The sequence below is a fragment of the Chinchilla lanigera genome, unplaced genomic scaffold (genome assembly GCF_000276665.1).
Source record: "Chinchilla lanigera isolate Chin_1 unplaced genomic scaffold, ChiLan1.0 scaffold00022, whole genome shotgun sequence".
Classification (NCBI taxonomy): Eukaryota; Metazoa; Chordata; class Mammalia; order Rodentia; family Chinchillidae; genus Chinchilla; species Chinchilla lanigera.
The window spans coordinates 9,910,551-9,935,571 of record NW_004955423.1 but is presented as its reverse complement, the minus strand read 5'-3'; the positions used below and the strand labels follow the sequence as shown (position 1 = coordinate 9,935,571).

The 25,021-nt window shown below is 36.3% G+C and overlaps 1 protein-coding gene across 2 annotated transcripts in view; it reads right to left on the bottom strand.

Moving 5' to 3' along the window:
• Positions 1–25,021, bottom strand: part of Ttll7 (tubulin tyrosine ligase-like family member 7) — a gene marked incomplete at its 5' end in the record, with an annotated part of 137,696 nt that overhangs the window by 21,173 nt on the left and 91,502 nt on the right. For both annotated transcript variants that reach the window (XM_013514540.1, XM_005385172.2), the window contains 3 exon segments: positions 14,941–15,021; positions 21,070–21,204; positions 22,157–22,362. In XM_013514540.1, the coding sequence (XP_013369994.1) occupies positions 14,941–15,021; positions 21,070–21,204; positions 22,157–22,362 (422 nt within the window).

The window sequence follows — 25,021 nt, the reverse complement described above, 5'->3', positions numbered from 1 at the left end:
AACCAACCAAAGAATTAATATCAGGAATAGAGAATTCCTAGATTATTACTAATATAAACATCTTAGGGGAAAACAGGAAAAAAATTATAAAGGGATTTCACAAAAGAGGAAATAAATATGCCCAATAAACATAAAGAAAATTAAGATATCATTTCATACCTATCTAAATGACAAAAATCGAGAGTATAATACCAAGCATTGGAGAGGATATGGATCTACAGGGTCTCTTAGACATTGTTGTCGTGATTACAAAATGGTATACTCCCTCTGGAAAGCCATTTGACATTATCTCCTGAATTTGAAAATTCATATACTATACATCCCAGCAACTTTATTCTTGAGAGAATCTCTCCATGGTAACAACAGGAAGCATGTACTAGATTGTCCATAAGGTGTTCACAACTGTTAGCACCTAGAAACAACCTAACTACAAGAACAGCAGTTGGATAAACAGTGGTATATTCACTCCCTTGGATTATAAAGCAGTCAGAATGAACAAAAGACACATAACACAGAGATTCTTGGTAATTTACAGTAACCTAAAAATACATACAAGAATTACACACAATGTGATGCTCTTTGATAGATGTACAGTGACTAAATTAAAAGAATGTTTTGGAAAAAATAGATACAATTAAAAGGATATAAAAAAGAACCCCAGAGACTAGTAAATACTGAATTCAAAGAAATAGTTCTGAGACTGAAGACCCAGGGAATGGAAGGAAACCATTAGGTTATATATATATAGGCTATTATCAAGATCTTAGCATTTAAGTGTTGTGTTCACAGGTGGTATAATAATGTTTAAAAGCACTAAGTAAAAAAAGGGCACACACAGATGAATAAGAAGAGACTATCATGAAATGAGGACTAAAGTGATCCAGACAACTGAAATCAGTAAGGTCCTGGAAAATGTGCAAAAAGCTTCATGGGAAAAGCTACTTTGTCTCAATAACATACATTTAATTCATATGCCAGGCAGGTATTTCCAACAAAACTCTTGAAAAACTCAAATACCAACATATACAGTTATGTTAATTTTAGCCCACCAAAATCAAGTATTTACTTTAAATCTGTCTGATTGTGGGAACTGTCTATGAAAATGAGAATGAAGGATGAAAACAGGAAAAAAAAAACTCAAACATAAAGGCTGGTGGGAAGACATCATTTCTTTCAACACTAACATACATGAAGAATTGGAAACAGATGAAAGAATAATTTCTCTTTAAAACATCAACATTAAAGAACTAGTATTAGTTATACTCTGGCCGAGGCACATTTAGAATAGATGTGTGTTTAGAAATGTATTTAATAAAAAGATTCCAAAATGACTTTTTTTGTTAAGATGAATATAGCCACAGTTTCTCTCATGAGAAGCATCAATGCTTTGCCTCCCTGACTGTGAGGTAGGAGCAGAAATGCAGATCGCACAGTTGGGCAGCCAGGGTGGGTCGTAAGGAGCCAGGAATGAGCACAAACAATGCAATCTGTGTTTGTGAAAAATACTGTCCTGCAGAAGCTCATTACTACAGCTAATGAACGCTTAATTATAAAAGAAGAATATTTTAAAACTTTACTATCAATTATTCACAATAATATCAATAAAATATGTATATCAGGCATTAAGTTATGCTTTTTGTTTTTTTACAATTTTCATTTAGGCTATTAGTTTAGTTCTTTCTTGCTACTTTCTGTCAATATATTAATGAATAATAACTAGCCAAACATCATTATTCAAAATGGAAATAAAAAAGTAGTTTATGAATTACCATAAAATCTCAAGAATAAATATGAATTATATAAAATAACTGACACTAAAAATGTTATTTATATTAGTAATTTAACATTGTTAATCAGTTTTATATTATACTATAAGAGAATTATTCAACTTTAAATGTAAAAACATTTGAGATGATGGAGTATTTATTCATTTCTTTTCAAATATACTTCACACAACTTGCCCAAGGTTACACAAAGTTAGTAAGTGAACAGCTGGATATACAGACCTGTGCTCTTAGCCTCTTCCTAACACTGCCGCACAACTGGTTCTCTCCCAATGCCAATGGCATAAGCCTAGAAGAGAACTTAATTGTTTCTTCTTAGATTTAGATTCCCCTCTAGACAAAAGCTGTTTGGGAAGAATGTTAGAATCACCGTGTGTAGCTGGCTGGGCACTCCCTCCTGCCTGGACATGAGGTTTAGATTAGTGTGCTATAGTCTAAAAGGCTATGCAGCTAGAGAGACAATTTCAGGACGTCAGAGAACAGACAAGACAGAAGTCAGACTGCAATGAGGTAAATTAATGCCATTTCTATGATGCTTTTCCAGATTCCCAGTGCTTAAGAGTTAGAAAAAAACCGTGTGGAAGATGAGCAACTTGTGAAACAAAAATAAATGGTCAGTGAGGTGTCCTTGTATCTACCTGTGGGCTCAAGTGAGGCTGACATAGAACACAGGTATTCATATCCTTACATAATTACTTTTAAAAGCATCCCAATTCAACCTTAAACTCTTCATGGGAAAAATAAATGGAATAGTTAGTCAATGATAACATTAATAAAATGAAAAGATTTGCCTTTCCCATACAAAATACAGCACATTAAAAGGCATAAAGCACACAGATAAATTCATATTTTGCAAGAACATACAGATGTTGAATGACAAACTGCTCCATATGGCTGAACAGTTGGTCCTAAATTAAAATAATGGCATGAGGCGATGGTGGTTTAGAAATAACATTAAAATCACTACATGCTGTACTAATGATGCGTGCAGCAGCCACAGCAATAGGGTAAAGGCATCCTTGCTGATGCAGAACGAACAGCTCTGAACAGCACCTAGGTCAGCCCAAACGAAAAAGAGATGGGAGACGCCAATATCAAAATGCAGGCAGACGCAACAAGAGTAGGTATTAAAAAGAAACTACAATGTAGAGAATAAATGGTACATAAACAAGGATTTCTTAGAACCTAAAATAAATATAGTATGACCTTCATATCACTACCGATTTCTCTTCATCCTCCAATCCTAAGTTTGTGGCTTGATATCACATCAGAGAATAAGCTTTTCAGCAAATTTGGCATTCTTCACAGCTCACCAGCACTGCAGTATTTTCATACTTCATATATATTCCTTACAGACTATTTACAGCAACTGCACTCTTGGCAGAGAGCTAAATTATGCAAGTGTGGATTTACCACAACATGACGTTAAATAAGATTAACTATTTCCATTTTCACCTGGCGAGGACTCTTCACAGGATTAATTCCCATACCCTTGATCTCTGTATTTTATACCCATTAGAGAAAATGTGAAGTAAGGCAAATAATGTTCTTTTATTTCCAAGAACACAGAAAAGGAAAGCGTGTGGGAGACACTGTATGTGCAGCATTCTAATCCTAAAGTTCTACAACATTCTAATGCACAACCAGCAAAAGCCTCCATCCTAGAACAGAAGATGTGAGATACATATTTTAAAAGTGGTCTCTAAATGGATTAAGATGCACATTCTATAGTTACAGTATTGCTTTGGACATGATAATCCCTCGATAAATATCTGTTGAATGCATGTTTGTGTAAATAAATAAACTCTCAAAGTCCCCAATAGTTTAATTCTTTTGTGGGGGGAGGGTATGGGGAATTGAACTCAGGACCTTGCGCTTGCCAGACAGGCACTTCTGCCACTGAGCTATATCCCTGGCCCCAAAGTCCCTAATAGTGCCTCACATAATTCTTGCACAAAACCGCAACCAATAAATGTTTGTCAATTTAATTGAATCACACAGTACCTTTGTGGAAGCTACTGAGATATGCCACTTAAATCAACCTGCTTTAAAGAGTAGGTTAGCTGGTTCTTTCAAAATCTGCTGTGATATCCAAGCTACACTTATGCTCTCACCAGACTGCTCAGGGCCAAGAACCGAGCATGGCTGGGACACCAGTAAAGGGCTATTTCCTCCCAGTATGCTTCCCTCTAGCAGGCCAACTCTGCTCTGGGCTCCCCACCAGCCTACCAAGGTAAGGCTTCAGTTTAACTGAAGTGTGACCCAATGTGCCTCTCTTCTATTCACAAGTGTCAATATCTGTGCTACAGTCCAAAGGCTCTTCCTGCTTACCCCAGCTCTGTGTCTTGTGGGTATTTTCCTATATAAATCTCCTTCTAACTCCTAACTCCACTTCAGTGTTGCTTTCCAGAGGACTGAACTGGCAAAGCTTCCCAATGATTATTGACTATTTTCATGGTCAAAAGAAAGATGTCATTAATCCACAGCTAATGTAAATTAGTTAAGTCCTTGGCTCTCTAAATGGGTGACTCTTTGTAATATCTAATTTTGCATTCCATAGCTGACCTACATTTTTTGTTTCATGCATGCACTTACTAGCTTTATAAGGAAATAGTACAGCTTTTCAACTGATAGTCAAATAAAAGGTCAATATGTTATAAATCAATGAGCCATATTTACATCTTATTTCTACATATTCTAGACAAAATAATTCTGCAGATGAAGAATTCTTAGTAAAACAAAATACATTACAGAAACATTCTGACTTGAGAGTCCTTAATACTAAGGAAAAAAAAATCAGCTTGCTTTTTACCCCAAGGCTAGAGTACATTCCTATATGATGTCTTATTCCCTCACAAGAAGTTACTTCTTCACAAGTAGTGAAAGCTACAAATCTCAGAGAAATGCTAAAAAGCTACCTGCTTCAGGTAAGGAGCAGAAGCAGTACTGACCCCAAACCCACATTACTACAAGCCCAGCATGCCTTTACACTGCGGAACACTGCCTCTCTAATTTCACCACATAAAAGTTCTGTGTTTTTCAAATGCACCTTGACTCAGTATTCTGTGAACTGTATAATTTTCAGGAAAATAGTCCAGTCATTTATTCTATGTGTACTTCATCTATGATTTTATCTGAAATAAAAGTAGAGGTAGAGAGACTGGAGATTTAGCTCAGCGGCACAGCACCTGCCTGGCAAGTGCAAGGTCATGAGTTCGATTCCCAGTACCGGAGAAAAAAACAAAACAAAAAAAAAGACAAAAGAAGAAAAGTAGAGGTAGAGAAAAATATTTAGCTATTAAATATACAATACATATAAATAAATCAGTCAAACACACTTTAGTTTGTCACAAGGATTGTTTGCATAGTATCTCTATGCTTTTGTTCTTGTCTGAGGTGAAATTGAAATATTTCACATAATTAATTTATTGTTGTTGCTTTTTTTTTTTTTAACTTTGGTTTTTTGGGACAGGGTCTCACTCTGTAGTCCAGCTGGCCTTGAATTTACTATGGAGCCCAGATTGGCCTCAAACTTGCAGTGATTATCCTGCCTCAGCTTCCCCAGTGCTGGGGTTATAGGCATGGCCACCATGCTGGGCTTAATTAATTATAACATTATTAATGTGAACAAAATGTTTGGAAGGAATGAGGAAGGGAATGGGGGAAAAGGAAGGGAGGGAGGTGGGAAGACAAAAAACCAGAGGGAAAAGGAAGGAGGGAGAGGGGAGGAAGGGGGAGAGGAAATGTGGAAGCGAAGAGGAGGAGGAGGAAGGAGAGCAACATAGTTGAAGGAAGAAAAGGAATCACAGTAATCATAACCACGGCAAGGAAAATTGCCACAAATAAGTCACATGTGTGGAAATCCTGGATCTCCACTTCCGCTCACAGCTTCTGAGGAGCTTTCCTCAGCCACTTTCGGGGTCTCTTCACAAGATGAACTTGCTCTAGGTAAGACGGACCCTTTTTACCCTTTGAGAACCAAAATGCAAGATATGAATTCTTCTGCCAAAAAACAGAGCTGTTATCTTACCTATGTAGAAGATTCTAAATTTGTTTTTGTTTTTTTGTTTTTCTTCTAGTACCAGAAATCGAACACACGACCTTGCATTTGCCAGGCAGGCGCTGTGCCGCTGAGCTAAATGCCCAGCCCCTACCTATGTAGAAGAATAACGGTGCTATGGCTTATAGCTAGATGGCCCCTCAAAGCCTCGTGTGCTCATAGAGGTACTTTTCAGGAGATGGCGGGATTCAGAGCATGGGACACTGGGATTAAGGGTGTGTGGTTACCAGGTTACACCACTGACTGGAATTACCATAGTTCTAGGCATGGATAATGAAAGACCTACCCCTGGATGTGGGTGGCAACCAATAGGCTTACAGCCTGGACTGAATACAAAGGGAGAGAGGGAAGGCACACTTGCCACTGGTACTTGTTGCGCCCTGCTTTGTCATGGATTGTTTGTCCTCTGTGAGGCCCCTTTGCCATGCCACCCTGCCTTAGAGCCAGTGGGCTACAAACTGAAACCTTTACAAACTGAGCTGAAATAAACCTTTCCTCCTTTAACTTGTGAGTGTCTGGTATTTTGTCTCAGCAAGGAAAAAGTAACTGCAGAGTAAGTAATTTACTAGTAAAAACTGGGACAACAGCAAGCTTTGTATTGGAGATGGAACATTTTGTTACTTTCTATAAACACGAAGGAAATAATAATACCTTTGATTTATGCCCAAGGAAGAAGCAAAACAGCTCTAAGAAAGTGTAGCAGGATGTATAAATTATGAATAAACAACTTAATCTTCACATTAGTACTATTACTCTGCTCCCTTAAGAGAGAAGTGTACGATTAACACATGTGATTTCACATCTATAACTGGAAGAAAGGATTACACAAATGTTCTTAGAGTAAATTAGCACAGGAGAAGTGGATATACTGGCATATGTACTTGCTGGTAAATTCATAAGCAACTATTTACTTGTACCCTAAATTTCGCCAGTTGAACATACCTAGGCTAAAATATATGCAATAAATTGTTTCTTCCTATTCACAAATATGACTATTCACATATGTCATTTGCTCATCCCCTACAATATTTATCAGGCATTCTCACATCACATGCAAAACATGTCGCATTCGAATGCACACATATCACTAATAAAGAAAGCAAATACAAAGATGCTAGCTTGCAACTAATAGAGCTCATAGAAGAGTACAGAATTGAACCATTTTAACAAATGTTTAGAGGAAGCTTTCCATACATTAGTGATGGTGAACCTTTCAGAGACCGAGTGCCCAAACTGCAACCCCAAACCCACTATCTATCCCAAAGTCCTAGTACTGCAATTAAACCTGAAATACGAAGGTTTTAGTTTAGAAAACAAATTTATACGTTAACATTTTCATCTTAAAAGAAAACAACATATAAGACATAGGTTTGCTACCACTGCTACAGGTGACTATAAGACCTACTCCTTGGTCTTAGAAGGGAAGAGAAAACCCATAAATCTCTCAAAGTAGATCACAAGTACAACTGAGTACAAAGTGCCATGAAGATTCAAATAAGAAAAGATAACATCCAGTTCTGGGAAATCTAGACGGGCTTCCAGAAGGGGTGGAAGTGAAGCTTCCAGAAGAGTGGCATATGGGAGCAGGAAGAAGCCATTCTAGGCAGCAGGACACCCAGGGAAAGGTCTTGGGGCCAAGAGATTTACTTCTTTTCATTTTTATTTTAAAGACAATGATAAAAAAACAATAAAAATTATATAAAATTACAAAATAAGATGATAGGAAATTAACAATGGTTATTATATTGCATATTTTTATCTTCAAAGTAGTTGCTCAGATTACAAATATAGGCATGCAAAATAGATCAAACAATATAAACACTATTCCTTTCAATGAACTAATAGAAATAAGTAGTACCATTACCCTAGCTACCCCATATACATATATAGTCCTTCCTTCCTTCTTTTCTCCTTTCCCACAGCCCAGTTATTCTTTCCTTTTTGAGCAGTTTCTTTCCCTTTCATAATGTCCATTGTACCTTTTAGATCTTATTTACTCTTTCAGTTTCTTACATTAGGGAGACAATATGATATTTACACAGTGAGTCTGATTTATTTCACTTATGAGATTTATTCTTTGTCTCTCTGCCTTCCTCCTAACAATATGAGATTATAGTTTGGAACATAAAGCTAAATTTCATCCCCCTTACTTCACCAGCCCCTTTCCACAGAGACACTCATGTATCCCTGTTATGGGCATTTCATTTTTTAAAAGATTATTCTAATTTGAAAAAAATATATAGAAATACACAAAAATAAAAGGAAAAATGACACCAGATGTTACTACTTCTTCCCCTAGATCAATAAATCTAGACTAGTACATATATGTATACAGAGATTTAAATGGAAAAATACGTATCATTACGGCTTATGTTTAAATGTTTCTCTAAAGCCTTACATGGTCATAGGAGGGCCTTTCTTAGAGAAGGCTGGATCTAATCTGTGTGATACTAAAATTGATTTTTAGTATAATGTTAAAATTAAGGGCATTAGGATTAAGGGTGTGAGTGTTACCTGCCTTAAGTAGCCTAGATAAGATATAGGGATAAAAAGAGCTGTGGTTATCTTTTGTTTGCTTATTGTTTTTGCTACATTTTGCCCTCCATAAACATTTTTTTCCTCTGCAATACCTGTCTGCCATGCCACCCTGCCTTTGTGCCAGCCAATCATAGATGAAAGCTTCTACAAACTATGAGCTAAGTAATCTTTCCTCCTTTGAGTTTCAGGCATTTTGTCTCAGCAATGAGAAAAATAACACAGAATTTGGTACCAGAAGTAGGGTTGTTATTGTGACTGCACTGGACCATGTGCTTTAAGGGTTTTTAGAGATGACTTTTGAGAAGAGTTTTAAAAGGTTTAGAGTTGCCAGCTGAAAAAGTAGACCTAGAACATCTTAGGCTGTACTTGATGAAAGATTCCGGTCAGACTTCAAAAGACCATAATGCTGACAAAAATGACACTGATAAAGACCAGGCTTGGGAGGTTTCTGCTAAGAAGAAGGACTACACTGGCTATTAGACTGAAGACAATGTGTATTATGGCTTGGCAAAAAGTTTTTCTGCATGTTGCTCATGTCCAGAGACTTTGTCTGAGGCTTAAGAGCAACAGACTAGTTAATCTTGCCAAAAAAAAAAAAAAATTGCAAGACCGTCTAGTGTTAAGGCTATGGCATGGCTACTGTTGGGTGCTTTTAGCTAGACTTCTGTTGAGAATTAAAAGCAAAGAGCCCAGCAAAATGATTTAAAACATTTTGAGTTTCACCAAAAAGAAAGCTCCAGTAAAGCTGTAGATTACAAAAACAGAAGAGACCTTGATTATTGAAAAAGTAAAGGACAATAACAAACATGGCCTGAAGGCATCACAAAAAAGCAGAAAGACTCCACCTTTGCAGTCTCAAAATTACGAAAGTAAAAAACTTTGCTTTATAAAAGAAACCCAAAGTACCATGTTCTAAAATCGCAGCAGCCTAAAAAGGTTTCTCCTGAAGACTGAGTTCATAGGTACTAGACCCCTAAAGCCAAGAGAAAATAAAAAAGCCTGGCTATTGCTGGCATCAGGTCTTGGCATCAACCACTTGGCACTGGTTTTAGGCACATACAAAATACAAGAGTGGTGAGGTCAAACAGGCTTCCATTCAGTTTTTTTTTTTTTTTTTGAAAGGTCTGCAAGGCCAAGTAGGCGAGCACAGCATATAAAGCTGTGAGTAAAGCCAAAGATGCAGTAGCGACCCCAGAAGGTTAAAAGCCAAAATGTAGATCATACAAGAAAAGCTGCAAAGAGTAAACAAAGCCAGCCAAACAATAAAGGCATGTGAGCTACAACCACCAGAAGTGCTGCAGGGCCAGAGTCACCCAAGCCCTTTGCAGTTCACCTCTTGCCACAGATTGCCAGGGATGCTAGAAGTGGAACTGTGGGATTTAATGTTTCCCCTGCTGGATTTTGGTCCTGTTTTTTTCTCCCATTCCTTGCTACTCCTGTTTATAACTTTTGAGATGAAAATGTCTACTTTGTGCCATTGCATATTGGAAGTGTTTAACTTTCTTTATATTTGTACAGAAGCTTGCAGCTAAGTGTTTGCCTTCAATTTCAGAGGAGACTTTAGATTTAGATTTTTCAGCGATGCTGAAACTGTTATGATTTCAGCAACTCCTGGAGACAGACTAAATGCCTTTTAGATAAAGAGAAGTGTTTGAGTTTTGGGGGGCCTGGGTGGAATATTATGGCTTGTGTTTAGATGTCCCCCCAAAGCCTCATGCAGTCATAGGTGGAGCTTTTACAGAGGTGGTGCTAATGGGTGTGAGTAAAACCATTTCATGGTAGAATGCTAAGATCCAGGGCTCGAGGATTAAGGGTGTGAGTGCTAGCTGCCCTAAGTAGCCCAGATAAGATATGAGAGATTAAAAGAGCAGTGGTCATTCCTTGCTTGCTTGTTGCTTTTGCTGTTTGCCACAAACTGCTTCACCTCTGTTATACCTGTCTGCTATGCCACCCTATCTTACAGCCAGCTAATTTTAAACTAAACCCTCTACAGACTGTGAGCTAAATAAACCTTTCCTCCTTTAACTTTGGGTATCAGGTATTTTGTCTCAGCAATGAAAAAAATATCTAACACATATATTATTATGTAAATTGCTTAATATCCTGATATCTTTTTAGGTTGTTATGGAAGGGAGAGTTCACAGAGGCGCTGTTTCTTTGAGATGTCCACAGCAATGCTGATATTACCAGAAATTCTCACAAACCCCCTGAATTTATAAGCAGGGAGATCACTGAAAAAGTTCTTATCTCCATCTTCAGAAGACGGTAACTGCTCTGTCTAGATCCAAACTGTCAAATGTACAAGCAGTAAACACAGCTGGCTCTTTAAATTTAAATTCTAATTGATTACGTGTAAATTTAAAATCTAGTTTATCAGGCACACTAGCCACATTTCAAGTATTCCACAGCCACATGTGGCTAATACTGCTGTATTGGACATCAGAGATACCAAACATTTCTATCCTCTTAGAAAGTTCTGTGGGACAGAGTCATAGTTAATGTAACTGGAATTTTTATCTAGCTGAGGAATGGATGTCAGTCATACAGGTTAATAAAGAATAAAATGAAAGCTCCAAATCTGAAAAGCTCCCTCTGTACCAACATGGTCCACATATACTTGGCACTTTTACTCTGAACCCAGAATGCCTCTAGCTATCTGAAAAGAGACCTCAGAGAACAAATGGACTCATAGCTTCCCAGAGCCTCTACTTAGTACCTATTTCTTGCTTTTCGTTAATTTATGCTTATGAAGTTTTATGTATTTGTGTTGCATAGGTAACAAGCCATAGTCTTGCGCTGTATGTGAGGTTAGGATCTTCAAATCTGGGACAGTATTCAATTGAATGCAACCAAATCGTATGGATGTGCTAAATACTATTTTAAATAAAATTTAATAAATTAAATAAAATTTAATAAATCTACTGAGATGTTCAAGTTAGTTTTGAGTGTTTTGTTTTCACAAACACCACTGCAATGAATGCTCATGTATAGAAATCTTTTATACATTCAGGCTATAACTCTGTGGGATAGTATGCTAAAAGATTTCTGCTGAGTCATAAGGCTATGAACACTTTAATTTTAACGGGTACTGGGAATTACCTTTCTCAAGAGTTACACCAATGTATTCAGGCTCTAATAGTACAGGAAAGGCCCTTTCATCCATACTGTTCCCACCCCTGGATATTATCTGTCTTATTAATTTTTGCCAATATGTTGGTTTTTACTTGCTTTTTCTTCATCATTAGTGAAGCCAAGGATCTATTTACATGTTAATTGGCTATTTGAAGACCCATAAACTGTCTTTTCATGGCTTTTTAATATGCTTTGCTATTTTATTTATTAATATTTATAAGCTAGTTTGTCTTTCACTGATTGATTGCAGAAAAGTATAGGTTTACTGAATGATTTTTCATTTTACATGCAACAGATATCTGTCTTCCTCAAACCATCCCTCCACCTGCCCTATTTCCCTCATCATCTCTGCTTTTAACTTGATTTAAAATGTCTTTTGTCATTCACAGGTTCTTATATCATCAAGCCTGTCAGTCTTTTCCTTTAAGTCTTGTAGGTTTTAGGTCTTTCCTAAAACATTTTTTTTTAAATTTATGATAATTTCAAACTGTAATGTATATGGGATTTATTTTTGTGAGAGACAAGTTCCAATTTAACTTTTTGCAAATAGATGATCCATTATTCAGTATCACTTTCTAGAAAAATCTTTTCTAAATGACTTGAAATGCCATATTTACCATGTATTAAAAAATTTAGTCTATTCTGGACTCTAAATTTGCTATAGCATTTACCTATTGTCTTCTTGCTTCTAGATTATAAAAAACTGCATGGACCTGAGGAAATTCAAGGTTCCAATTCTAATAAAATGCTCTTACTTTCATCAGTCAGGGCCAGAGTTAGTAACTGGGCAAACATACATTCAGGACTTACAATGTATTTTGCAATCAATCTCCGTTACCAGATTTCATACACCTCACTCAAAAGTGGCACTATATTTGCATATGGCAGGACACTGAATATCTGTTGAGTTTGCTAATACACAATAGTGAGTTAAATTTACTCTGGATATGTAATTTAAAAGTCATAATCTGATAGATGTCAAGTTTTATCTCCTTAACAGTAAATCCTAGCAATCGCAAATGTTAGTTTGGATCACCTAAAGTAACACAGTAACTTCATAAAAGCCACTTCAATATCATATCTCTAAAAAATAAAGTTCCAGTGCATTTGACAGAACCTTTGGTGTTCTGGGAGTGCCCTCTCCAACTCTTCATGACAGCTATTACAGATTTTTACTCTTCCTTCAAATCTCCCACTGGAGGTAAACTTCCAGATTTTACCACCATACCACCTATACCTTGCCCTTCCTCCAATAAGAGTAAGTGCTGTTGGCTAGGACAAGCCCTCCCAGTTTAGGTGAGAACACTTTTTACCATCCCTCTTTCCTGTGCCGCTCCTCTCTTCAAGATCATTCTCATCAAGTCAAGAACTGGAAATATTTTCATCTTAAAAAAAAAAAAAAAAAAAAAAACTTTCCTACTAGTCCATATTCCTATTCCTCTCCAATTACCATATTTCCCTTCACCCTCTGTAGGAAAACTCATAGCTATGTTTTTTCCCCTCTCTGCTTTTCACAGACTGGGTCTACCTTAATCAAGTTTCATTACCTACCACTCCTCTGAGTTTGTAATGACTGAGGTTCTCCGAACTTCCGTGTGGCCAAAACACAACAGATAGTTCTTAGTCTGCAACCTCTAGCAGTGCCTTCTACCACAGGGGAGTACTCTGCTCGTTCTGTATTTGGTTTCAAACACAGGCAGTTCTCGAGGTTTCTCTATACCTCACTGACTGCTCCTTCTCGGTCTCCCTGGATGAGTCCTCACCATTCTCTGACTTGTACATGTAGGTGTAAGAGAAGCCCACAGTCAGTCTTTAAAACTTATTTCTCTTCTAACTACATTTACTCTCTGGGTAATCTCATCTAACTCATGGCTTTAAATATCTCAGACTCCTAAATTTTTATCTCCATACCCAACCTCAGCCATGAACTCAAAACTCATTCAGTACAAGATGCTGCACCAGTATATTAACACAGTATATTCAAAATCCAAACAAAACAACAGCACCAACAAAATCCTGTCCTTTTTATACTTTCTAAAGCACCCACCCATTCAGTTAACAATCTAGCTAAACGCCCATTAGTCCTTGCCTCAATTACCCTAAAAACCTTCTAGTGAGTCTCTAATATTATGCCACATTCTTTTTCCCTAAATTCTGTCTCATCAAGTAGGTGAACTACCTACTTGATCTTTTTAAATTATAAACCCAAATTTGGAATTTGGGGAATTATTTAAATTTGTCTCTACTCCTTATTTATCTATCTTCCATTTTGCTTCTAGTTTCTCATATAAAAGAAATCGTATGATATTTAAGCTTGTGTGTCTGACTTATTTTACTTAACATTATGTTCTCAAATTGCATCAATTTACCTATGAGTGCCTCAAGTATATGTTTATGCACAGTACTCCACTGTGTATGAATACCACATTTTCCTTATCCATTCATCTGTTGATGGACATGTATGCTGTTTCCAGAATCTACCTATTATAAATAGTGCTGCTATACTACTAAGTTCTCTTTTGTGCTATTATCTGTCTTGTTTCTTCTTTGTAAGAGAGAATTTTTTCTATTCATGTCTCCTAGTCTGAATAACTACTGCGAAGATAATGATACACAGTGTAATAACCATTGTTACTCTCTTATTATTTTGTTATGGAATTTGTTTTCTATTTTGTAAAATGAAAAGAAATTATAAACCAGGGCTGGGTATAGAGCTCACTTGCTTAGTATGCATGACGCCTTGGGTTCAAACCCCAGTACCGAAAAAAATTATATATGTATATATGATTGTGAAACTCTTCTCAAAATTTTCCAGGGGCGTCCCACCCATTAGCATAAAATCTAAAATCCTTTCATAACCTATAAAGTTGCAATCTGAGTCCTGTCTACCTGCTTAACCTCATCTTTTACCACTACCACATCACTCATTAATCAAAACAAGTTTTGCTATAAATAAACAAAATATTGTCTTGCTATGCTTCATATACACATCAAAGAATTTCCACCTCAAAAGAAAAAGCTTTGGGTGTATTGTTTTGGGATCTCTGTTTTTGCTCTTCCCTCTGCCTGATACACTGTATCTACAGATATCGCTAAAGCATTATTCTTATTTCATTTGTCTCTGCTCAAACATTATAACTTTTTATCCAGTTTTAGTTTTCTTCATACAGTACTACTTTATACTACTTGCATTCTATTACAGATGTTTATCAAACATTTTAACTAGAACGTAAGTTCTGTGAGAATATGGATTTTTTATTCACTTTTTCTACCCTCAGAATCTGTAACAATGCCTAAAATAGTACGTGTTCAATAAATGCTTATACAAGAAATGAGTAAACAAATGTGCATGTTTGACTATGAATTTGGCTTTCCAATCTTAGTGTATAACCTGAGAGGGGAAAACTGTTTTTAAGCATTACTTACTTTCCGTTGTTTTAGAGAGTCCAATTTTATGAGCCAATATGAAGCCACTTTTGTTTTATGATGCTTCCAGTTATCAATGATCTGTTGGGAGGGAGAAACATTAAGAAATTTAATCTAGAATGGTCATCAAAAGTAATAAATGGAAAGTAAATGAATGGCTTAAAACCATTTTAGTAATTAATGTGTACAGTGAAAGCACTATAACAATATTTGTAATAAAGAATGCGAACTTTCACATAAAGGCATTTGCAAAGACTTCTAACATAAGGCAAAGAAGCTATCTGAATAGCTTCTAAATCCAAAACTTTTTCTTCTTCATGTACCAAAAGCATAATCGCTAATGAATGAATGTCAGAGTCTCTGGGCACACATGTTCTGTGAGGATACCCAAGACATAGACGTTTCTATCTTTATTCCCAAGCCTATATTAGCCACATCACCAACAGTGATTTAATATTGAACAACACATAAGAAGCAACCTATATTTAATAAGGATTCAACTCCCTTTCATGTAAATCTACAGAACTTTTGAGTGTATATTTGTAGTAATATATACAACAGAAAACAATTCAGCATACAGGGCACATATATAAAATAATCTAATAGCTGATGTTATTAATTTCACTTCATACTTATATAAACCTATGTATGTTCTTTTTATCTATGTTCACAACATGGACATGCATGTCACACTGTAGTATAACATCTTTAATTTGGGAGGAATATACACAGGAAAGGAATAGTTAGGTCAAATGAAATCTTTAGTTTTAGTTTTTTGAGGAACCCTCATACTTCTTTCCTTTTTTTTCATTTTAAAGAGAAAAGAGAAAGAAAAAAACAATAAAAATGATACAAAATTTCAAAACAAGATAGGAAATTAACAATGGTTATTATATTACATATTATTATCTTCAAAATAGTTGCTCAGATTACCAGATAGAGGCATGTTAAATTGATTAAAACAATATAAGCACTAACTGTACCTTTCAACGAATTAACAGAAATTAGTAGCAGAATTATATCTTAGCTATCTTGGGTGTGCGTGTGTGTGTGTGTGTGTGTGTGTGTGTGTGTGACCCTTCCTTCTTTTCTCCTTTCCCCCCATCTCCTTTTGAGCAGTTTCTTTCCCTTTCACAGTATCTATTGTACCTTTTGGATCTTATTTCCCAACAGTGTAGCATGGTTCTTTTTTCCCCACATTTTCATCAGCATTTATTGTTTTTGTGTTCTTGACAACCATGCTCAATGGGTAAGATGGAATTTAAGAGTTGTTATGATTTGTATTTCCTTGGTGGCTAAAGGCAGTGAATTTTCTTTCATGTGCATAGTGGCCATTTGTACATCTTCTTTCCACACATGTCTATTCAGTTCATTTGCCTGTCTTTTATTGAGTCATTCATTTCAGGGCAATTCATTCTTTTGAATTCTGTATAAGTATTCTGGATACTATTCTTCTGCCAGAAGAATAACTGGCAAATTTTTTCCCATTCTATGGGTAATTTTTTAAAGCTCTTTTAGTTCTGTTGACTGCTTTGCTTTGCTATACAGATGCTTTTAAATTTTATATAATCACATTTGTTAATTCTTATTATTTCCTCATTTTCCTATGCAACTGGAGTTATGTTCAAGTTTGGGTTCAAGTGTTTCCCTAAGTTATATTCCAGTGGTTGCAGAGTTCCTCTTTTTATATCAAGTCTTTGGTTCATTTTGATTTGATTTTAGTAAAGGATAAGAGATGGAGATCTAATTTTAATCTTCTGCATATGGATACACAGTTTTCCCTGAACTATTTGTTAGAGAGACTATCCTCTTTCCAGTATATGTTTGTGGCTCCTTTGTCAGAAATTAGTAAATGCACGAGTTGTTTCTGAGTCTTCTGTTCTATGTCAGCCTACATGTTTTGTACCAGTACCACGTTTTTCTAGCTACAGCTTTGCAGTATAACCTGAAATCTGGTATGGTGATGCCTCTCACTATGTTCTCTATGCTCAGGATTACTCTGGTTCTTCTGAGTTTTTGGGGGGTCTCATATTCATTTCAGGATTCTTTTTTCTCATTCTGTAAAAAATGTTATTGTTCTTTTAATATGGATTACAGTGCATCTAGAGATTTTTTATAAGACAGCCATTTTAACAAATTAATTCTGCCAACCCAGAACAAGGGATATCTTTCCATTTTCTAATGTCTTTTCAATTTCTTTTTACAGAGTTCTGTAATTTTCAGCATAAAAAGCTTTCACCTCGTTAGTCTGATTCTTAAGTATTTAATTTTTTTAAAGCTACTGTGAATGGAACTGTTTTCTCTATTTCTTTCTCAGTGCATTCATCACTGGGGTACAGGAACACTATTGATTTTTGCATGTAGATTTTGTATCCTGCCACTTTGCTAATTTGCTTATCAGATTTAAAGTCTTCTGGTGGAGTTTTTTGGGTCTTTTATATAAAGAATCACAGAAACTGCAAATAGTGGTAATTTGAATTCTTCCTTTATTATTCATAGCCCCTTTATTTCTTTCTCTTGCCTGATCTCACTAAAGTTTCCAGTACTATATTCACCTGGAGTGGTAAAGGTAGACACTCTTGTCTCATTCTTGGTTTTTAAAGAAAATGCTTTGCTTTCTCTCATTCAGTATGTTTGTGGGTTACACACAACTTATTAGTTTGAGATATGGTCTTTGTATATCTACTTTCATCACAATTTTTAAATTAATGGGATGTTGTATTTTCTCAAAGGCTTCTTCTGCACCTACTGATCTAAGGGATTTTTATCCTTCTTTCTACTTATGTGGTGCATTACTTTTATTGATTTATGTACAATGAACCATTCTTGCATCCCTAGGATGAAGTTGATTTGATCACAGTGCATGATCTTATTAATTTAATGAGTTGTTGAATTCTGTTTGAAAGTATCTTTGTTGCATCCATGTTCATCAAGGATTTTGACCTGTAGTTTTCTTTTTTGGTTGGGTCTCTATGCAGTTTTGGTAACATGGTACAGGGAATGTGTCTGGAAGCACTCCTTTCCTTTCAATAACATGGAAAATTGTAAGGAGTATCAGCATTAGTTCTTTTCTAATGGTCTGGTAAAATTTAGTGCTATATCCCTGAGGTCCTGTGCTTTTCTTTGTTAACTGTGTTTTTATTACTACACCAATTTAATTATTACTGTCTGCTCAGAATTTTTGTATCTTTTTGGTTCACTTTGCATAATTCATGTAACTAGGAAATTATCCATTTCTTTTAGAGTCTCCAATTTATTGAGATATGTTTTCAAAATAGTTTCTAATAATCTTCTGGATTTCAAGTCTTGTAATTCTGCCTTCTTCATTTCTAATTTTATATTAGAAGAGTGGGGCATATCACTCTGTTACTAAGTTTGGCTAAAAGTGTATCAATTTGTATATCCTTTCAAATAACTAATTCTGTGTTTCATTTGTACTTTTTAGTCTCAATTTCATAAATTTCTCCTCGATCTTGATCATTTCTTTCCTTCTGCTAGTTTTAGGTTTGTACTGGTGTTGTTTTTCTAGGACCTTGAAAGGTATCATTATTTTTTTAGCATCACTGTTTTTCCAATATAGGTACTCAGAGCTATACATTTCTCTCTTAGAACTTCTTTCATTGTGCCCCACAGATTCTGATATATTGGATTTCCACTGTTATTTTATCTAGGAATCTTTAAATTTTTTCCCTGATTTCTTGTGTGACTCACTGGTCACTGAAGAGTGTATCACCTAATCTCCATGTGTCCGTACAGCTTCTGTGGGTTTCCTCTACTGCTGATTTCCTGTTTCATTCCACTGTGATCTGACAGGATGAATGAGATTATTTCAGTGGATAATGGCAGCTCCTCTGAGCTATTGTCCTTAGGGCCTCCATGCTCAGGAGCCTCTGGAGTTCCCAGAATGCTGGCAGAGTGCTCACCCCTTGCTGTGCACCTTCAGACTAGGGTCCTTGGCTCGTGCTCCTCGTGTGGGCTCTGCTATCCTCTCTGCCCATTTACTCTGACTCCAGCACTTGCAGTTAACAGCTGCTCTGCCAACCCTCACTCCATCCGCAATTTCAGTTGATCCAGGGGGCAGGACAGAGATAGCACTCTTGGAGTGCTGGGGCTTCCCTCAGTCCTCTTTACTGGCAGATACCTCCACTATTCCTGCTTGCTGATTTTCTGTCTGACCCACAACTTTTGGGGCTTCTAGGATCCAGTAGAAAAGAGCTTCTATGGACACTGAGCTACAGAGTATTTTCTCCTGCTGCAGTGATCATGTGTCACAGCTCTTTAGCATCTCCCAGGGTCTCTCTCTATCCTGAGGCTTCACAGGCATTTGGAGACCAGGGGAGAAGAGCTGTGCTGGTGCTGCTCCAAGTCTCTCCTTACCCCTACTTGTCACTGGTTCCAGGCTCTGCAAGCCCCGGCATCTCTCACTGGCTCAGAATCTGACGGTGCCTGGTTCCAGTCCCTGGCCGGGACCACGTCCTTTGCCCTTCTCTGTCCCTGGCGCTCCCAGCCCCACCCCACTACTATCCTATGAGTGGTCTCCAGCTTGCTGTCTCTATGGTGCTGTGGCTCAGTGAGGCGCTCCTAGGCAAACATCTCACTCACTGAGCGAGTCCTGGAGGAGAAGAGGGAGGCCTGATGGACACTGGGTGGCGGCAGAAAGGTTGAGCACTCACGGCAGAGAGCTGTACATTTCCTAGCATGGTGTGTTCCCCAGACCTGGGCTGGAGCCAGTGCTGGGAGCCAGTGCTGGGAGCCAGCGGGCAATCCTGCTTCTCATTCTCTCCACCCTTGTTTCTGAACTTCTTCGCTTTTCCTCCTCCTTCAATTTTCCTTCCTGCAGCCTGCATCCTAGCACCTGTGCACCCGCTGCCCAGGTGAGGGTCCTCAAGTGTTTCTTGAGTGGTGCTGTCTCCAGTCGGCCATGGTGGAACCCCCACACATGTTCTCTATAGAACAACCACAGAAACCACGAATACCATCCTAGTTCTACTGTCTGGATCCATAATTTTCTTCTACCTGATTCAAAGTGGCAAAATATAATATACTTAAAAGCTATAGTCGTAAGTGTCTGGTATAGAGTTATTGCCCTTAAACAAGAACTTTGTCAAATAAAATATATACATGAATAAAACACATATAGCACAGTGTTTTATAACCCATGTTGTTTTTCCTTTTCCTTGGATGTAACAGTTGGCTCACCTTCAAACAAGTCAGCATTTTCACATATGTGTGCATGCATATGTGTGGGGGGGGCGCGACGCATAATATTTGGGTACTTAATTATAATATGTCTTGAATACAAACTATTAATTTTCACTGATTGTTTAAACCAAGAAAGTTTTTTCCTTGTTTGCATTACATTGGCCTTACGCAGATCTACAATAACGTTAAAAAATCAGAAAGTGTACATCTGTGGTTTTTATCCTATAGTTGACCACTAGATGGTGCCTTCTCCTCTAGAAAAAAAATATAAGGAACCCAGGAATAACATTCTATTATTAAAGAATTTTCTGAGTATTTGAAAAGGATGTTTGGATGAAAAAAGTGGGTCCTTGAGTAAAGAAATTCTCTAGCACCAAAAATATTTTAATATCTTTGGACTTCTTTATGAATTAGAAGTCCAGACTTGCTGTTTTAGTGTGTTCCACTGGGTGGTGCAGATGTGTATATAAGTAGAAAAACACAATTCAGCATATATCATTTCAAAATTTGATAAAAAATGTGACATTCAAGGTGTCACAATGAAATTTTCTTGACATTTTATGACAGAGACCTAATGTTTTCATTACATCTCATTCCATGCTTTTTTGTATAGAGGCAGGTTTAACTTAATCTTTTCCTTAACATTAAGACCAATATTTAACACTAATTATTGTCACTTACTGAAACAGTCTTATTAAAATAGCACTTATACTGAAAGGCATTCTACATTACTAATTACAAATGAGATCTCACTGTTCATGAATCATAGTAATTAAAATAAACCCTTATATTTTATAAAGCTCTTGGTAGTTGAAAAGAATACCAAATAAGAATGCTGTATTATTGAGATAAGGCCATCAGGAAATACATTTTCACATTTTAAGAATAAGCAACACTTCTGGCATTTTATGTACATCAAACACTCACGTCCTCTATCAAAAGTTCTGATTCTGCATCTGATTTTCCTGGAAACCGGATCTTCATGTCCTTGAGAACAAATAAGGTCTGACTTGTTAGTGCATCTTCTTGTTCTTTGGTTTTCAGTTGCCGGAAAGACTCACTCTTAAATTTGAAAGAATACAGATATTTGGAGGGGGTCTTATTTCATTGTGCCAGTATAATCTGAAAGATATTTCTAGGTAAAAATGATGCAGTTTTAATTGAAAAAGATAATAATATTAAAAAAGAAGAAAATAATTAGTTTACATTTATGAATTCTTAGCACTAAATGGATATAAATCCTATGGGCATTACTCGCTTCTAAATGGTTGTTTCATTTGCTTAAAATAACAAAATAAAACCAGGAATATTTAAAAAGGGCTTCCTAGTCAGTTTTGCTTGTCATATACGCCTTAGGAAATTGTTCTTGATTTATAAAATAAAAGCAGTGGTTTTCAAGTGAAATTCATTCAGTAATCTTTCCTGATTCTGTCCTTTGGAAATACCAATATTCAATAAACAAATTAAATAAGTCCCAGGTCTATGTGAAGCTACTTGGCTACAAAATAAAATCACTGGCTTCTTCAATTCTAAATTTATGGAATTCATGCTCAAGAGGGAATATGTTCATTTAAAGTACAAAAAACATTATAAGCAGCAGTATACTTAAGTTCTCTAAGGATAATTCATCTATTTTAACCTATTAATCAATAGTCCCATTAAGTAAAATTTTCCATACAACAAATATATGGATAGACTGTATAAAACTCCTAAAACTATACATTTACTCTGATGATTTTCAACTGTTTTTTCCCACTACGGTAGCAGATAGAAAGTAAAATAATGTTATTCTAGTGTTATTCGCAGAGTTCTGTGATATAGTGAAGTCTGCATCTTAGGAACCACACCAAATTGTAACATACCATAGGTGAATAATCCAAACTTCAGAAGGTTGTGAGTTGAATTATTAAAAGGATCTGAGGTTCAATCTGTTCTCTTAGCTGATCACCTTTGCCAACAAGATTGTGAGTATAATGTTTTCTGAAATCCTAAAAGAGCAAGCTAGATGACTTACCACCTGAGAGCTGGAAGAGCCAGCATCATTGCTGTGAAGCAGCTGCTTTGTGTAGGAGGAAGCCCGGTTTAAGGAATGTGACCGAGATGCTGAAGTTGGCCGTGGTACCGATATCATTTGTTGAGCAGAAAAGGGGCGCGTGTCCCCACTGAAAGGTGAGTGAGCAGAAATGGACCGAGGGCAGCTGACCGAACGCCTCATGGAATCTATCAGTGACGGAGAAGAGGGATAGTACAGTAGTCTTGTTAGAATTTCCCCCAGTGTTGGATCTATAAAAACTAAAGATTAAACCAGGCAGTGACAAAGTTGGTAATAAATGTCAAATATAGTCATCTTCATGAGAAGGTTTAGAGTCAGTGCTTCAATGTAAACAGTGAACCTGCTCAGAACCCCTATGTTGTAAAAATAATGGCTACTGTGGGAATAGTAACTATAAACAGCACTCTAAAGTTATATTCTCAAAACATAACAAAAAAAAAAAAAAAAAAAAACAGAAGAAAAGGAAAGTTAACATTTACGGGCAACCTCTCTAAGCTGGGCATTGTGCCATGTACTTACTCTTCTTTTCTTAGTCCTCACAGAAATACTCTAAAAGAGAAATTACCATTGCCCAGGATTTGGGGTAAAAAAAGAACTTTTCCTAAAGTCACACAGGGATATACTGGCCAAGCACAGGTCTAAATCCTTACCTAATTCCATGATGCCATCCACTGTCCTTGTGTGTACACGGGTTATGTATTAGAAGCTGTTTTTAAATTACAGACTGACTACTGCACAGATAGATTCATGTAAAGTACAAAAAAGGAGAACAGAGAGAGTCTAGGGCAAATAGTTAGGTTACAGACTTTAGGAACCACAAAAAGGAACAAAGGGAGGAAGAGAGGGAGGGAAGAAAAGAAGAGGAAAAATAAAAATTGTCCTAATGGAGTCTAAATATATGATTGCTTATTGTAAGAGTATACTAAACATTCTTCTTATTTACAAAAGTGAATAGAAAAAATTCCATCACCGAAACACAGGTAGATGCAGACGCAGACACACAGACACACACAGATACACACACACACACACACACAGATTTCATTCTAATAAAAGATTTTTCAAAAGACAAAAATAGGAATCTACAGGAATGTTATCAGAACAAATATGTAGGGAAAACAAGAGGATGCCTTCCCCAAAGCATCATGAGTACATTAAGAGAAAGAACCAACTGTTACCAATAAATCGTGAATCCTGACAGAGAAAAACAGATTATCATGCAATACTGCCAATTTTGTTGTTGTTGTTGTTCATATGTTCTACATATCCTCAGTTCTAGAGTCTCTCTGCTTGGGGAACATATAAATCTTCATTAGTTAAATAGTTTAATGAAATACATGAGAATTGAATATTCAAACAGTTCTCATTAGCTATTAAAAAATTAAACGTGTATGAAGGTAGTGGAAATAAATCACACATTTAGGAATTACTAGATGGATGATAGGTGTGCTACTCCTCATTTTTGGTTCAGAAGAGCATAGAAAGCATATTCATTCAAGTTACAGAAGACTAAAAATTCTGTTGCATACTATTAACTTCCTTGAGAACCTGATAATCACACCACTTTTAGAAGAGACACTGCTTATAGGAATGGGCTGTGTGAGGAATATACCACTGACCATGCACCTTTTTGTTTGTTTCTGCAAAGGGCTGCACATGTTTAGGATGACATGTAAGTCAACCTGCTACTAAGCAAACACCTGCATCATATGCTACTCACTACCCTGCAGTCCTGGCTCTCTTTGAGGGCCTAAAGTGATGGCTGTAATGTATACAACCTGATCAAAGAAGGGAAAGAACATATCCTTTCTACTGAATCATCCCAGATTCCCATTTTTTCACCTGCATAGATTGAAAATTCAGATAGAATAACTAAAGTAGCTGAACATATCAATAATATTTCCATTGATTAACAACAAAAATGATAATTTCTAGCCACAAAGTAAATCAGAAAAGAATTTTATATAGGTTTTTATATGACTGTCATATCAAACCAAATATCTCTTTAAAATCTGAATTTCCCATGTTAACTAAGCTACAAAAGGAAGTGCTACATATAATCTGGATTTGGTCCTTGGTCATCAGGATGACTCCAGTGATAAAACTCAAGAATAATTTGTGGCTATGAATTCCTTAGTATAAGATTAAAGCAAAAATATAGGACAAGGTGAAACACTTACTATAATTCCTAATGAGTATAAAAGAAGATAGAAGAAATAAGGAAAATGATGTAATTGAAGTAGACTAACTTTAAAATGAAACTTCATGTTTAAAATTTATTAAAATATTTCAATGCATTAATGTCTGATATCAATGTATTAACTATATTGATCAGAAAACAAAGAACCAATTCAGAGCTAAAAGAAGCCTAGTGATTGCTTTCTGTAGTGTTCTTTTTTCTCTACTGCTTCTTTATCCTGTACACTTCATGCTATTGGAGATAGATATGTCAGGTTTAAAAAGGGCAAAATTCAGGGAGTAAATGTCAACTTCCAAAACACAAATAGAGCCATGCTTAAAACAGACACACTGAAAGTACTTAAGGGATCCATTAAAAGAGGAAATAAAATAGTTTACAAATCCTTGAACAGGTAGGTGCTCAGTAAGCACTTCTTGACTAAATAAATAAAATAAATAGAACATAATAAATCATTTCCCTTTCAAACACACAAACTCTCAAAAACAAGAGCAGTGATAGCATGTATCTTTATGAAATAATTTAGAAGCAAAGGAAAAAATCACCCCTCTAAAATCTTAATTTATTAGTTCTGCATTCCTCATGTATTCTGCCATAGGCATGGAAGACCAGTTTTGAAATACAATAAC